Source organism: Mastigoproctus giganteus, chromosome 10, assembly GCF_048544385.1.
Source record: "Mastigoproctus giganteus isolate SK-2022 chromosome 10, ASM4854438v1, whole genome shotgun sequence".
NCBI lineage: Eukaryota > Metazoa > Arthropoda > Arachnida > Uropygi > Thelyphonidae > Mastigoproctus > Mastigoproctus giganteus.
This window is the reverse complement of record NC_143584.1, coordinates 164,880,203-164,896,241: the sequence shown is the minus strand read 5'-3', so window position 1 is coordinate 164,896,241 and position 16,039 is coordinate 164,880,203. Positions and strand designations below refer to the sequence as shown.

The 16,039-nt window shown below is 38.8% G+C and overlaps 1 protein-coding gene across 2 annotated transcripts in view; it reads left to right on the top strand.

Annotated features, from left to right (window-relative positions):
* LOC150079448 (natural resistance-associated macrophage protein 2-like) overlaps positions 1 to 16,039 on the top strand; it is a 162,984-nt gene that overhangs the window by 86,262 nt on the left and 60,683 nt on the right. For both annotated transcript variants that reach the window (XM_090383971.1, XM_090383970.1), the window contains one exon: positions 12,171 to 12,209. In XM_090383971.1, the coding sequence (XP_090240097.1) occupies positions 12,171 to 12,209 (39 nt within the window). The remainder of the gene's footprint in view (positions 1 to 12,170; positions 12,210 to 16,039) is intronic.

Below are 16,039 nucleotides of genomic sequence, written 5' to 3'. Positions count from 1 at the left end.
TCAGGGTCATGATTTCGATTTAATTTCAATAAAATTTCAATTTCGGTACAAAATTAAAACTTTAAACTTATATCTCAACACAGTTATAATGCTATATTTATGTTTCAGTATCGAGTATTATCTTCGAAATCCCTTTATATAACTTCTGTATCAAGTTAAGTATTCATTATTTTTTTTTATTGATTATTTATGTTACGTAACCCAAGTTGTTGCCCTTTTCTGTACACGCTGAAGTGTGTCCAGAGGTCCGTGAAGTTGTCACAGACATTCTCTCAGATATGCCAGACAAGCTGTACTTGCTACCTGTGAGTCTAAAACACTGATGGAACTGATATTCGGGTAACACTCAAGTCAAGTGGACCCAATTTCAGCGAAGTCCGGACGGTCTGTGACAGCCAAATGCTCTGCTCCCACCTTCACGATGGTGGGACTGTTAGTAATCCTGGGTATAACCTCCATGCACAAGTACATGGGAGTGACCATCCAGGTGTGAACCAATGTAAGCAGGGGTAGAGGTGTGGCGCCCACGCCACATGGAGGAACGCCGACCCTCTATGTTACCAGGCAGTACTAGGTGGTAGATGACTCTCATCAACCGGTGCAATACCACCACTTTACTTATTGGAGGCTTGAAGTGGCGGAACCCATGTTTAGTCTCTAGAGCTAAGTTCCGGTCAACCCTTCCCCATCTCATCCATCATGCAGTATGATTGATGACTTTTGAGGTTATAATGAACATCGTGGTGAGATCCAATATTCCTTACATCTCGAGGGTACAGCTCTAAAACGGTGTTCGCAGGCCGGCCGCTAGTTAGTACACAGGACCGAACCTATTGGTAACTCTCTAGGAGGCTTCCGGATCAGCTAGTGTATAATCTTGCTACCTCTACTCTGCCAGATGGTGACTGGAGGGAGTCCGAGTAGTGTGCATGCGGGGAGCATTGCTGAGGCCACGTTATGTCAAGGATCTGGGTATATTCTTACCATGTGTACGCCATATCCAAAAATTTCATTACTTCATACAGCATGTCCCACCCACTTTTTCTTACTATTGAATACACCATGAATTGTCAAACTAATAGAGCAAGCTTATCTGAAAAAAGATCTAAACCTCCCAAGCACTTCCAAATCCATTTGACAAATATACGTGGTATCAATTCCAATCTCAACGATATCTATTTCCACTTGCAGTCTGCCAAACCCCATGTATTTTTTCTGACAGAATCTCAGTTATCGGTTGATTCAACTACTGCTCATCTCAGATGCCCAAATAATTCGCTGTATGATTCTTTTCACCTCAAAGGTGGTACTTGTGCATATGCTTGTTCTGATATTCCCTGTCAGAGACTTGGCAATTTGGAATCTCCTCTCTTTGATCTTCTCTGGCTTAAAATCTCTCTACCTCATTGTGTCAAATTCATCTGTTGTCTCTACTGTTCTCCCAACTCCACTAATCACTTGGAGCTCTTTGACTTTCTCTCTTTGGAACTTGGCTTTCTCCAGTCCAACTTTCCTAACAGTGAGGTAATTTTCCTTGGTAATTTTAATGTTCACAACTCCAGCTGGCTTCCGTTTTCTAGTCACACAGACCTAGCTGGTCGAGATGCTGAGGCGTTTGCAATTACGAATGATCTTGCACAGATTGTTCATTTACCTACAAGAATACCACAATCCTAATCATACAGCCAAAATGCTTGATCTTTTTCTCCCAAACAACCCTTCTAAGTACATGGTCGAAGTGAGAGGTCCTTTAGGCACTTCAGATCACAACTTGGTGATTGTCTCTTCTCCAATGGAACCTTTATCTCATGGCTATTCCCAACCTCGTGTTGTTTGGCATTACAAGAATGCAAAATGGGATGACCTGTGAGACTTCTTTTCTTCTTTTCCTTGGTCGGATTACTGTTTCAAAACTTCTGATGTCGACGTTTGCTCAGATCGTGTCAGTGAAATTATTCTTGCAGGAATGGAATCCTTTATCCCACACTCCACTTTAAAATCTTGTCCTTTATCTATACCTTGGTTTTCCAATAAATGTGCTAAGGCTGTTCAAGAGAAGAATGTTGCATATCGTAATTGGCTTGTTTCTAATTCTTCAGTTTCATTTTCTGCCTACACCAAAGCTCGCAACAATTGTAAAGCAGTTATTAATCAGTCCAAACTAGAGTTTGAACAGGCTAAGAGTAGAAAACTTGCTTCTTGCCCTAATGGTAGCCGAGCATTCTGTTCTCTTGCCAAAGCTGTTGGCCGCAACTTTTGCCCATCTCTGCTCCCACCTCTGTCCAAACCAGATGGTTCTGTTGTCACTTCACCCAAGGATAAAGCTGACCTGCTAGCATCCCATTTTTCTTTCAACTCGTGCATTAACAATCTTGGTAAAACACCTCCCACTATTCCCAACATGCTCCATTCAATGCCTCCTCTGGTCTTCCGTCAAAAGGATGTCAGAAGGATTTTGACGAATCTTGATGCTTAGAAAGCTCCAGGTCCCGATGGTATTTCTCCACTTGTTCTCAAAACCTGTGCTCCTGAACTTACCCCTATTCTTTGCCGCCTTTTTTTTTCACTTTCTTATTCCAAAGGTGTTTTTCCTTCTCATGCCATTTGCTCATGCCAGTTCCTAAAAAGGGTGACAAATCCCTCCCATCCAATTATCGTCCCATTGCAATTACTTCTTCTCTTTCTAAAGTAATGGAGAAATCAATTAACCGCCAAATTTTAAATTACCTAGAAACCTTCCGTCTGATCAACAATCGCCAGTATGGATTCCGTCAGTGTCGATCCACTGGTGATATTCTGGGTTATGTTACCCATTTATGGACTAATTCAATGGACAGGTTTGGTGAAACACAAGTAGTTGCTCTTGACATCTCAAAGGCTTTCGATCGTGTTTGGCATAAAGGTCTTCTAAACAAGCTTCCATGTTATGGTTTGCCAACTGTTTTTAGTAATTGTTTATCCAGTTTTCTCTCTGATCACTCCCTGAGGGTGATGATAGATGGCTCTCTGTCTTCTAACTTCTCCACTAATGCCGGTGTCCCCCAAGATTCAGTTCTTTCCCCCACTCTTTTCCTCTTGTATATTAATGACCTTCTTCCATTGACTGGAAATCCTATCAATAGTTTTGCCGATGATAGCACATTGCATTCCACTTTCAATTTTGAGAAACCTTGTCTTGCTCAATCAGCTTCAACTTCTCGAAAATCTGCTACCAGTTCCTTAAATGCCGATCTTCAGGTAATTCTCCAGTGGGACAAAGACAACTTAGTTGATTTCAACCCTTCTAAAACTCAGTCTTGTCTTATATATCGCAAAAAGGATTCTTCTGCTCCTATGCCTATCTTTAGTGACACTCCGATTTCTAGGCAAAATGATATATCTCTTTTGGGGATTACCCTGACTTCTAATCTCTCTTGGCACAAGCACATTACAAATATTGCTTCCTCTGCATCTAAAAAACTTGGTTTTCTCTTTCGCTCTCGGCGTTACTTTTCTTCCAAACAGCTGCTCACTCTGTATAAATCGCAAATCCGCCCTGCCATGGAATATTGTTCCCACATCTGGGGTGGTGCCCCCAAAACCTCTTTCAGGCATCTTGATTCCATTCAGAAGAGGGCAGTTAGGTTAATTAATGATTCATCTCTAACAGAGTCTCTGCACTCACTGTCTCATAGATGTACTGTTTCTGCTCTATGTCTCTTCTACAGATATTTCCATGGGCACTGTTCTTCTGAATTAGCTTCTATAATTCCTGCTCTCTCTTTCAAAACAGGCCGAACTCATGCCGCCACAAGCCAACATCCATTTACTGTCCAACTTCAAACTCACAGAGCCAACTTTTCATCTTCCTCGTTTATTCATTCAACTGCCGTTTTCTGGAACAACCTTGCTTCATACGTATTTCCTGAAAATTACAGTCTACAGAAATTTAAGTCCAATGTGAACACAAATATCTTCTTTTGTCTTCTCAATTTTCAACCCAACCACGGTACTAAGTACTATAGGTTCTAACACCTCTCGTGTTTGGGGTTTACATAAAAAAAAAAAAAAAAAAAAGCAAATCTACATCCTTCCTGAAATGAGGCCTCCAGACTTGTATGCAGTACTCAAGGCCTGGCCTGACCATTGCCTTATACAGAGGGACAATCACCTCCTTTTCCACGCTAGAAAAATTCCTATATATCATTGACAAAACCCCGTGACCTGCCCTGTCAGCCTGTCTGCATTGCTCAGAAAACTTCATATCTGACTGCACAATTACTCCCAAGTCCTTTTCATTTTCTACCACCTTAAGTGTAGTACCACACAGTTAGTACGTTTCTCTGGAGTTACTTCTACCCATATGCAGTAATTTGCATTTGTCAAGGTTAAACTTCAATTGCCACTTCTTAGCCCATCTGCCCAAATTTTCTTGATCCTGTTGCAGTAGCACACTGCCATTACTGTTATTAACAACTCACCCAACCTTTGTATCATCTGCAAACTTCGACACTAAGCCTGATATATCTTCATCAATATCATTGATAAATAACATTAGTCCACGAAGAGCAGCACCCATTGATTACCACCCTCTGTCTTCTTCCACTCAACCATCCTTTTATCCATTGTAGCAACTTACCCTTAATACCATTCTGCTCCAATTTGTACAATAGTCTTCCATGCACAAAAGTGTTAAAAGCTTTCCTGAAATCCAAATATATGATATCAAAATTATTTTTTGCATCCAGTTCCTTTGTAAACCACATAATAACCAATCAAATTTTTCAGACAAGACTTTCCCTTAACAAACCCATGCTTTGTCTGAATTATTGTTGCAGTCTTGTCTAGATGATCCTGCAATGCATCTTTAACCAGCGACTCCATTATTTTACCCGGAACAGAAGTTAAACTAACTGGTCTGTAATTACTCGTGTCACCCTTTGATCCCCCTTTGTGAATTGGGGATACATTTGCACATCTCCAGTCAGTGGGAACCTCCCCTGAGTCCAAGGATGCTCTCATAATTATGGCTAAGGGTTTGCTTAGTTGCTTTGCCGCCTCCTTTAATATAACTGGATAGATCCCAGGTGCCTTTCTTATGTTTAACTTCAACAATTTCTCCTCCACTTTGCTCTCAGTTATTACAAAATCATTAAATACCCTGCTACAATTTGATAACCTTCTGCAATTTTCAAACTTTAATAATTTGTCATGTGTGAATGTAGATGCAAAATACTCATTCAGTTTGTTTGCTATCTGAGCAGGATCATCAACAGTCGAACCATCGATATCAAGTGGACCAATCAGATTCATCCCCTTCCTTTTAGAGTTTATATAAGTAAAGAAATCCTTGCTGTTTTTCTTAGCATCCTTTGCCAAAGATTTCTCGTAATCTGCCTTTGCCTGCCTAACCTCCTTTGTGACCTGATTAGACTAGCTTATATCTACCATAGGCTTCTGAGTCGCTTGATAATTTATATGCATCCCATGCATTTTTCTTCTCTGTCACGAGTCTCATTAGTTCACTTGATAATCATTTAGGTTATCAAGTGAACTAAACTAAACTTTGAACAATATTTCTTAATAGGTATGAAACTTTTAGTAACTTCCACGATTAATTCCTTGAATGCTTCCCGCTTAGAATTCCAGTTAATTAATCGGGAACCAAGCATTTCCGGAACTATGTTGATATAAAATATTTTTATTGTCTACATATGAGGAAATCATTCCTGAAGTTATGCCGTATATTTTTGAGACACCCTGTATAATCAGTCTTTTTCAGTGTACGAGCCAAAAGAATCTCTTAAAGAACCCAATATCTCACCTGGTCCTGGCGGAATATATTACATTTTGCTAAAGCAGTTGAGCAACACACTACTACTAATATATTTTTTAAATTGAATCTCTCAGAAGCACATATATCCTCACATATGGCAGCATTTTCTTGTATTAGCCTTCCTGAAATCGGGAAAAGCTCACTTTCTCTGGTGACTTATTTGACCAGCTTACTTAACTATTTGTTTAGTAGAGACATTGGAGAAAATGGTACTTGAAAGCATCACCTGGTTTCTTGGGTATCAAACAGTATGGATTTTGATCAAATGGAGATCTGAATTAGATTTGATGACTAAGGCAGAATAAAATATCAGAAATGCTTTTGCTAAAAATGAACATCTAGTTATGGTAAGTTTAAATGTGCAAAGGGCCTTCAGCACCATTTAGTGATTGGTATCCTGATGCCAAATATGGTTTCATTTGATATCCTAATACCAGCCTTGCAGTCCAAAAAAGAATCAGATCACTTAGTGATTTAGTATCCTTTGGACTGCAAGTCAAGCTTCCTTTATGCACTCAGTTTCCTAGAAGGTAGAACCTTTTCTGATTTATTATTAAAATAATTTCTCTCAAATACACTTACAGGAGGGAAGGCATTCCCCAGGGATCTTATATTAAGTGCTAGATCGTTTGCAATAAAAATTAAGAAAATTATTCAAAATATTCTAAACCCAGAAGTTTATTAGTAGTTCTGCAGAAAACTTGGTGATTTTACATGAAGAAAAAAAACGAGTTCTATTTTTTTCTTATTAATTTCCAAAAACAGCAAAATGCCTTATATATGGAAATAAAAGTAAACATAAGAATATTAATAAGTAATAAAAAATAACATAAATAAAATAAAGAAATGAGATTCTATGTTAGATATTAACATATCTAAGTGGTTTCCCTAATTGATACCCATTAGGGAATGTCTGGAGACAGAGACACGACTCTGTCTCTGTCTCCAGACATTCCCTAATGGCTATCAATTATCAACACAGAAATCTACTTGTATTCACTTTTTTGAGTTCACCAAGTGCAAGAAATGTATCCAGCAATTAAGTAGCTCCCCCACCCTGGCAGGAAAGCCTTCCAGACTCATTTCACATTCCCAGACCACCCAGTTGAGGGAATCTATCATCAAAATAGCCACATAGCACAACATAATAGTATATTTTACAGGCATCTAAGCTTCACCAGATAATGAGCACCTACCCTCCATACTCCCTTGATGTGCACGACTCTGTCTACTAAGTGACTTCCCGTGCAGTAAATACTATATCGGACAATTGTACTGTAGGCTTGGTGTCTGCATATCTGAGCATTCTTGGAGAGGACCCAGGAGTATCTTTGTGGTTTGGAACATGCTGGGGATTCCACTCCATTACCCTTCCCTCAATGCTTAGAGTTACAACTCGTACTTTTGCTGGCATCAGGAAGTCCCCAAGAATTCAAGACAAACTTTCCAGACAGCTAACAGCCAGCCAGCCAGCTGAACCAAGCCCCACCATTCAATCCCAGTCATCTCTTATATAGATCACTGCATATTGAAAAGATGAGCCAGAGCCAATTGGCATAATGCAGCTTTCTCTTGAGGCCATGTTAGTATCAGTCTACCAACCCCAGGAAATAGTAACTGTTGAGTATACAACTCTCATATCTGATTCAGACCAATCACAATATTTCCTCTACCTTTTGTAACCACCGTCAAGTCACTCTGTGGAGGTGAATGTCTTGTGCAGTTTTTTGCAGTCTTGATAAAAACCCCAAACTCTATTGTTGAAGGCTGTAATACTTCAGCTGAAATATATGATAATCTATTCCCCATTACTCTTTTCTGTTTTTCTCTTTCTACTTTGGGCTATACTGATATTTATTTTAGTGTATTATTATTTGGCCTGTATGTCAAAAAGTAGCAAGCAACTGCCATTTGTTACTTTTCTCAGCAGCTTATTGGTATTTCATCCTAGCAATTAATATGTCCATCAGATTTAATTTTGAAAAGCATTTGGATAAGCGAAATTGTTGATTAGATATTATTTACCTATTTTTGACTGTTTCATCAGAAACCACTTTGAATTTTGTAGGATTCATATATCATTAGCATTAGCATTAGCATTAGCATTAGTAGAGGCATTTGATGCAAGAAAGCAAGCTTATGCAGCATCAGCCAAAAAAAAAAAAAAAAAAAAAAAACCCACTTCCACTTCACCCCTCTGTTCGTTCAAAATACCTGTCCAGCTGAGCCTTAAACTTATTTAGGCTATCAACCTCCACCACAAGGGATGGCAGTCTGTTCCACCAACCAACCACCCGCTGGCTAAAGGCAAATTTCCGCACGTCTATCCTGCATCTGTCTTTCCTCAATTTGAATTTATGCCCTCTCAGGTGATTTTTCTGAGCTAGAGGAAGAATCCCATCAGCATTGAGCATGCTTAAACCATTCAAGGCTTTATACACCTCTATCAGATCACCTCGCTGGTGCCTAGTCTCCAGACACTGTAATTTGCAAAACTTAAGCCTTTCTTCGTAAGAGCACCCCTTTGTTCCATTCACTAATCTTGTTGCCCTTCTCTGTACTCGTTCCAGCAGCTCTACATCCTTCTTGAAATGAGGCCTCCAGACCTGTATACAGTACTCTAGGTGTGGCCTGACCATTGCCTTGTACAATGGAATAATCACCTCCTTATCCCTGCTGGAAAAATTCCTGTATATCATTGACAATACTCCATGAGCTACTCTTGCAGCCCGTCTGCACTGCTCAGAGAACTTCATATCTGCCTGCACAATCACCCCCAAGTCCCTTTCATTCTCTACCACTGTCAGTGTAGTACCACAGAGTTGATACGTTGCTCTGGGGTTGCTGTTTCCCATGTGTAGTACTTTACATTTGTCAATGTTAAACTTCATTTGCCACCTCTCAGCCCATCTGCTCAACCTTTCCAGATCCTGTTGCAGCAGTGTAGTGTCAGTAGTGTCCTTGACAACCCTGCCAACCTTTGTATCATCTGCAAACTTGGACATTAAGCTTGATATACCATCATCAATATCATTTATAAATACAGTAAACAATAATGGACCCAACACTGAGCCCTGAGGGACTCCACTAATGACATTAGTCCACGATGAGCAGTGTCCATTGATTACCACTCTCTGTCTTCTCCCACTCAACCACCCCTTTATCCATAGCAGCAATTTGCCTCCAATGTCACACTGCTCCAATTTGTGTAGCAGTCTTCCATGTGCAACAGTATCAAAAGCCTTTCTAAGATCCAAGTATATAATATCAAAGTTATTCCTTGCATCCAGTTCTTTTGTGACTGCATCATAGTATCCAATCAAGTTGGTCAGGCAAGACTTCCCCTTAACAAAACCATGCTGTGTCTGAGCTATAACTGAAGTCTTGTCTAAATGATCCTGCAGTGCTTCTTTAACCAGTGCCTCCATTAATTTTCCTGGAACAGAAGTTAAGCTCACAGGTCTATAATTACTTGTGTCAGCCTTTGATCCTCCTTTGTGAATTGGGGTCACATTTGCACATTTCCAGTCTATGGGTACCTCCCCTGAGTCCAAGGAAGCTCTCATAATTATGGCTAAGGGTTTGCTTACTTCCTTTGCTGCCTCCTTTAATATAACTGGATAGATCCCATCCACTCCGGGTGCCTTTCTTGTGTTTATCTTCAACAGTTTCTCCTCCACTTTACTCCCAGTTATTTCAAGATTCTGTAGCTTACTGCTAGAGTTGAATACACCTCTGGCATTCCCCTTGCTGAATAACTCCTCATGTGTGAATGTCGATGCAAAATATTCATTTAGTTTGTTAGCTACCCGAGCAGGATCATCAACAGTTGACCCATCAATATCAAGTGGACCAATCTGATTCATCCCCTTCCTTCTAGAGTTTACATAAGTAAAGAACTCTTTGCTGTTTTTCTTTGCATCCCTTGCCAAGGATTTCTCGTAATCTGCCTTCGCCTGCCTAACCTCCTTTGTAACTTGGTTGCATATCAACTTGTATCTATCATAGGCTTCTGTGTCATGTGTTAATTTGTAAGTATCCCATGCATTTTTCTTCTCTGCCATATGCCTCATTAGTTCATCTGACATCCATTTTGGCCTAAACCTTGAACAATATTTCTTAGTTGGTATGTAAAGCCTAGTAGCTTCCAAGATACGTTCTTTGAATGCTTCCCATTTTGAATTTGCTGTTGGTAACATCATCAGTTGGTCCCACTGTATAGAATTTAAATACTGTCTCAGTCCATCGTAGTCGCCTTTACGGAAGCAATAACCCTTCCCTTTACCCCTAATGGTAGTTACCTCTTTCAGTAAATCCCACTTCAGCACACTGTGATCACTGCCACCTAGTGGTTCATTTATCTGCAGATTCTTAATGCATGAAGAATCACTGCTGATAATCAAATCAAGAGTATTACTCCCTCTAGTTGCCTCCTGAACATGCTGATGTAGAAAACAATCATCCAATAAATCCACAAAAGCCCTGCTAGTGTGTGAGTAACCAGCCCCCAAATTCCAGTCAATATCTGGGAAATTAAAATCTCCCATTATAAGACTCTCCGATTTACTAGCCCACTCTATTTCCCTGTACACTTCCTTATTATACTCATCAGAGTCATTAGGCCTATAGCACACTCCTACTCTCAATTTTGACCTCCCAATGCTTATGTCACACCAAACTGACTCAACACTGCACTGTCCAGCGATGTCGACTGGCTTCACTTCCTTGGTTTTTATGTGTTTCTTAACTAATAGCATAACCCCTCCCCCCTTCCTATCCTGTCTATCCTTTCTGTAGACGTTGTACTCCCCAAATTGCAGTTCTGCATCCCTTATATCTGTGTGACTCCACGTCTCTGATATCCCAACAATATCTGCCTTTGATGTTTTGAGCAATACCTCAAATTCATCAAATTTATTTACTAAACTCCTAGCATTGGTGTACACGCAAGTATACCTGCACCTGTTTCTATTCTTAGCTACCCTAACACAACCCATGTGTTTATTTGTACCGCAATGGCTCCCAGCAGTCTCTGAAATACCATGCATCTTGTTTTTCAGGCTTCTGCTCATTCTAATAGAAGCAGTGCAAGAATCTCTTTCACATCTGCCAGTGGCTACTGTCAATCTATTGGTCTTTGTCTCCCCCCAAGCTAGCAGTTTTCCGACCCACCTAACACTGCCTCGATAGCATCAGCAAATATTCTTGCACCCTTTCTATTTAAGTGTATCCCATCCCTGTAGAAGCAATCTCTCCTGTTAACAAGTACGGTCCAGGCTGAAAAAAATTCTACCCCTTGAGCCTTGCACAATCTTTCCAGGGCCGAATTGATCGACAAGGCTCTCATCATATACTCCCTCCTATCGTGTCTGGGCAGAATTGCAGACACTTTCAAATTCAACCCTAATTCTCGGCTTTTGTTCAACAGTGACCTGTACTTGTTAAGTAATTCTGCCGGTCTCCTACTCTTAATATTATTAGTGCCAACGTGTACAACTATATCACCTTTTGTGCTCTTAAAAGATGATATTCGCTCTACAACATCATCAACTTTTGCCCCTGGCAGACATACCCTGGTCCTGTTCCACCTATCTTTTTTACAAAGCATGTTCCCCGTTTCCCTGACAATAGTCACCAACAACTACTAGTTCCTTCGGGACCAGCGCATTCTGCCTTGGGGGTTGTCTCTGTATCACGCGATGCCCAAGTGCAAGCTCTGCCGTTGATGTGGGCAGCTGAGAGCTTGATGGGCCCCTCAATTTAGTTTCTTCGAGGGCATCCACCCTGTCCTTCAAGCTCTGATATAGGCCCACAAGAACGCCGAGTTGTTGCCTGATATCGATACACTCCTTGCATCGCGCACACACAAAGACATCCCCCTTGGCAGTATCATGTGCCGTACCCGATTGCTCTGCAAACAACAAGCAAACAGTGCATTTTATAAGGCTGTGAGTCAGAGGACAACTGCCCCCCTCAGTTCTGCTCTGAGCCACAGCGCTTCCATTAGCTTGAGCCTTTTGCTTTGCTGCTCTGGTCTGAGTCATGATTCTATTAATTTATTAATTAATTATAATTAATTATGTTATGTTATTAATTATATTACATTTGTAATCTAAGTCGTTATATGTATTTATTTAAACGTACAATTTAACTGCTAACGAAGTTCAACTAACGCTATCTAGTACGGCATACAACTATCGTATCACATCGTATCATAGAGTAGCTATTAGAATTTTTAGGACATTTGATGTTTCATTGAGTATTGTGTAATCTTAATTGCTTGTGTTGATTTATTTTTAATGCAAATTATTCATTTTTACCTGAATAATATGAAGTGATTACTTTTATGTTGCAGACCAATGACTCAACTATTGATGCAGATATATATAAAGGTGTAAGTGTTCCTTTCTGTACTTATTACTGAATATTTTTCTTTGTAAAAATGTTTGTGACAAAGATTTTGAAAAGTATGTGCAAGTTGTTCACATTAAATTTTTTTCTTTACATATAATAAGCATAAAATCTCTGTATATAAATAAGCATATGTAATGATTAAAACTTTGACTGCAGAACTGTAAAGCTTCTTAGTAACATTTGTTTAATAAGTGCTTATATTTTTCCCACTGCAAATAAGAAAAACATTTGGAAGTTGGTTTTGAAAGCATTGAACACCCTTATTTAAAATAAGGCAGAAAAATACTAAATTTCAGATTGTAAATCAAGTACAGTTTTTAATTTCTAAATCAAAAATAGTTATTACTGTTGAAGAATTGTACTAATATAAAATTCATAATTAAATATTGCTTCACAACACTTTTTTCATTTATTGTAATGATTCTATATACATGCAATGTCACCAAAAGTATTGGGCCATTAAGAGAAAAGACTGTATCTGATTTTGATACAGTGTAGGACCTCTATTGGCCTGCAGTATAGCACGTAGTACTTTTTTTTTTTTTTTTAATGTGAACCCCAAACACGAGAGGTATTAGAACCTATAGTACTTAGTAGCGTGCTTGGGTAGGAGGTTGAGAAGACGAAAGAAGATATTTGTTGACATTGGACTTGAACTTCTGTAGATTGTAATTTTCAGGAAATATGTATGAAGGAAGGTTGTTCCAGAAAACTGCAGTTGAATGAATAAATGAGGAAGATGGAAAGTTGGTTCTGTGGGTTTGAAGTTGGACTGTAAATGGATGTTGGCTGGTGGCGGCACATGTTCGGACTGTTTTGAAAGAGAGAGCGGGAATTATAGAAGCCAATTCAGAAGAACAGTGCCCATGGAAGTATCTGTAGAAGAGGCATGCAGCAGAAACAGTGCATCTATGAGAAAGCGAGTGGAGAGACTCTGTTAGAGATGAATCATTAATTAACCTAACTGCCCTCTTCTGAATGGAATCAAGAAGCCTGAGAGAGGTTTTGGGGGCACCACCCCAGATGTGGGAACAATATTCTATGGCAGGGCGGATTTACGATTTATACAGAGTGAGCAGCTGTTTGGAAGAAAAGTAACGCCGAGAGTGAAAGAGAAAACCAAGTTTTTTAGATGCAGAGGAAGCAATATTTGTAATGTGCTTGTGCCAAGAGAGATTAGAAGTCAGGGTAATCCCCAAAAGAGATATATCATTTTGCCTAGAAATCGGAGTGTTACTAAAGATAAGCATAGGAGCAGAAGAATCCTTTTTGCGAGATATAAGACAAGACTGAGTTTTAGAAGGGTTGAAATCAACTAAGTTGTCTTTGCCCCACTGGAGAATTACCTGAAGATCAGCATTTAAGGAATTGGTAGCAGATTTCCGAGAAGTTGAGGCTGATTGAGCAGGACAAGGTTTCTCAAAATGGAAAGTGGAATGCAATGCACTGTCATCGGCAAAACTATGGATAGGATTTCCAGTCAATGGAAGAAGGTCATTGATATACAAGAGGAAAAGAGTGGGGGAAAGAACTGAACCTTGGGGGACACCGGCATTAGTGGAGAAGTTAGAAGACAGAGAGCCATCTACCATCACCCTCAGTGAGCGATCACAGAGAAAACTGGATAACCAATTACTAAAAACAGTTGGCAAACCATAAGATGGAAGCTTGTTTAGAAGACCTTTATGCCAAACACGATCAAAAGCCTTTGAGATGTCAAGAGCAACTACTTGTGTTTCACCGAACCTTTCCATTGAATTAGTCCATAAATGGGTAACATAAGCCGGAATATCACCAGTGGATCGACACTGACGGAATCCATACTGGCGATAGTGCATTGGCGTTCCGCTTGTCACATTACCCTATTTGCAGATTGTCTTATATTCACTGAACCATAAATTTAATTGGCATTTATAAGAATTTTGGAAACTGGAATTCTAAGAACTTTATATGCATTTCGGGACTTCTAAGAACTTTGTGTGCACTTTATTGTCACTTTACTGTCATTTTAAAGTAAAATCAGAAATGAACCCTTCCTTCCGAAACGTGTCTACTAACAAAAGAAAGTGTCTCTGGATTTCCTAAAAAATTTAGGAAGTGCAAGGTTGCAAACTTTGATGAAGCATTGCTTCAGTGGTTCACTGCATAAAAGTGCTGGATTTCAATAGACTGTCTGATCTTGAAGGCTCAAGCAGAAAAATTTGCTAAACATGGATGTGAGGATTTTGTATGTAACAACATTTGGCTGGATCAATATAAAAAAACCAAATACAGGCATATTAATACAAATAATATGTAGGTATATACTAACCTTTATTTTATATATATTTTTTTCCTCTCTAATATTTATTTTCTTTTTTGAATCTGTCTTTTTATCAAGTTATTGAGAATAAAAAAAAAATAGGAGGTAGATTTAACTCATCACTGATATACTGAGTAATGGTTTAAACGAGGAAATTTTGTCAGTCCCTTTGATGCTTGTTATAACCAAGTTCGACTGTATACTCATTCAGGTACAGGTCACTAAGATAGTATAAATCAGTCCTGTACTCTATCAGCCTTCTATTCACTTATTTTTTTTTTTTTTTCTGTGCTATTCTATTTACATGCTAGATATATTGCCCTAGTCAGAATAAGCCATCTTCTTCCAAATGTTTGCTTGACAAGTATTAGAAGAAACAGTACTAAACAACATATTCTGTTCTTTGTTTTACTATTTTGGGGATGTTCTTTTTCCCTACAGTGACAGGCTTGGGCTAATGCAAAGTTTCACTGTAGAGAAAGGAGCAAGATGGGAAGAATAATACAAACAGAATATAGAAAAGAAAAATATTATTCACATGTGATATGATTGAATTTTTGCATCATCCACACTAAACTTTATTAGTAACTTGCATTTGTTTATTTAAATGGTTCATAAAAATTATAAAAAGTTCTGATAAACTTTACTTATACTAGGGAGTAAAATTTTGCATTCCTTTCTGTTTCTATTTTTTATATATTTTTACATAGAAAAAGCATTACTTTTTCTATGTAAAAATATATAAAATATATTTTTCTCAGCATTACTGTATGAGAGGCGCCTCCGTAGCCAGATGGGAAGGAGCAGCAGTGCATAGCACACGCTTCTTGATTAGACCGGGCTTCGAGCCTGTCACCACCAAATACGGAGGATGCGTAAAGGTCAGGGAATGACCACTGCATATCCTGGAGCAATATGGCCTTAGTTGCTAATGCTCCTAAAAACCAAACAACAACAACTTGCCAACTATGAGGATTGTTCCTGAAAAGTATCACATTTGGCAAAACTACAGTTATGGTCCTATAGAATGAAGGGATGGGGGGGGGGAATAATAATTATGCCAATGAAATATATAAAAAATACTTTTTTTTATACAACATAAATGCAATGTTATATTGTTATATAAAGTAAAATAAATGTTAATTTACATTACTGTATAACATATACAGTAACCTTAAATTTTAACAAAAACAAGTCAAAAATTATATTTATAAAGGGTCACCAATCGGCACACTGCAAGTGATCTGAGCCTAAGTGAATAATTTTTTTTTGCATTTTTTAAACTTTTTTTAATGATGTGTCATTTAAAAAATCAGTCATACATTATCCTAAAGTGTGGTGATACTGTTGGTCCAGAGTTGCCAAAGTCATGGGGGATCCTGGAATAATGCAATTACTGCTGGTTCAGGGCTCCCAAGGGAATCCTGAACAGTTATTGAATTAAACTTACCTTATTTTTAGGTTTAATGCAATAACAACAGTTATTGAATCATTGCATTAAACCATAT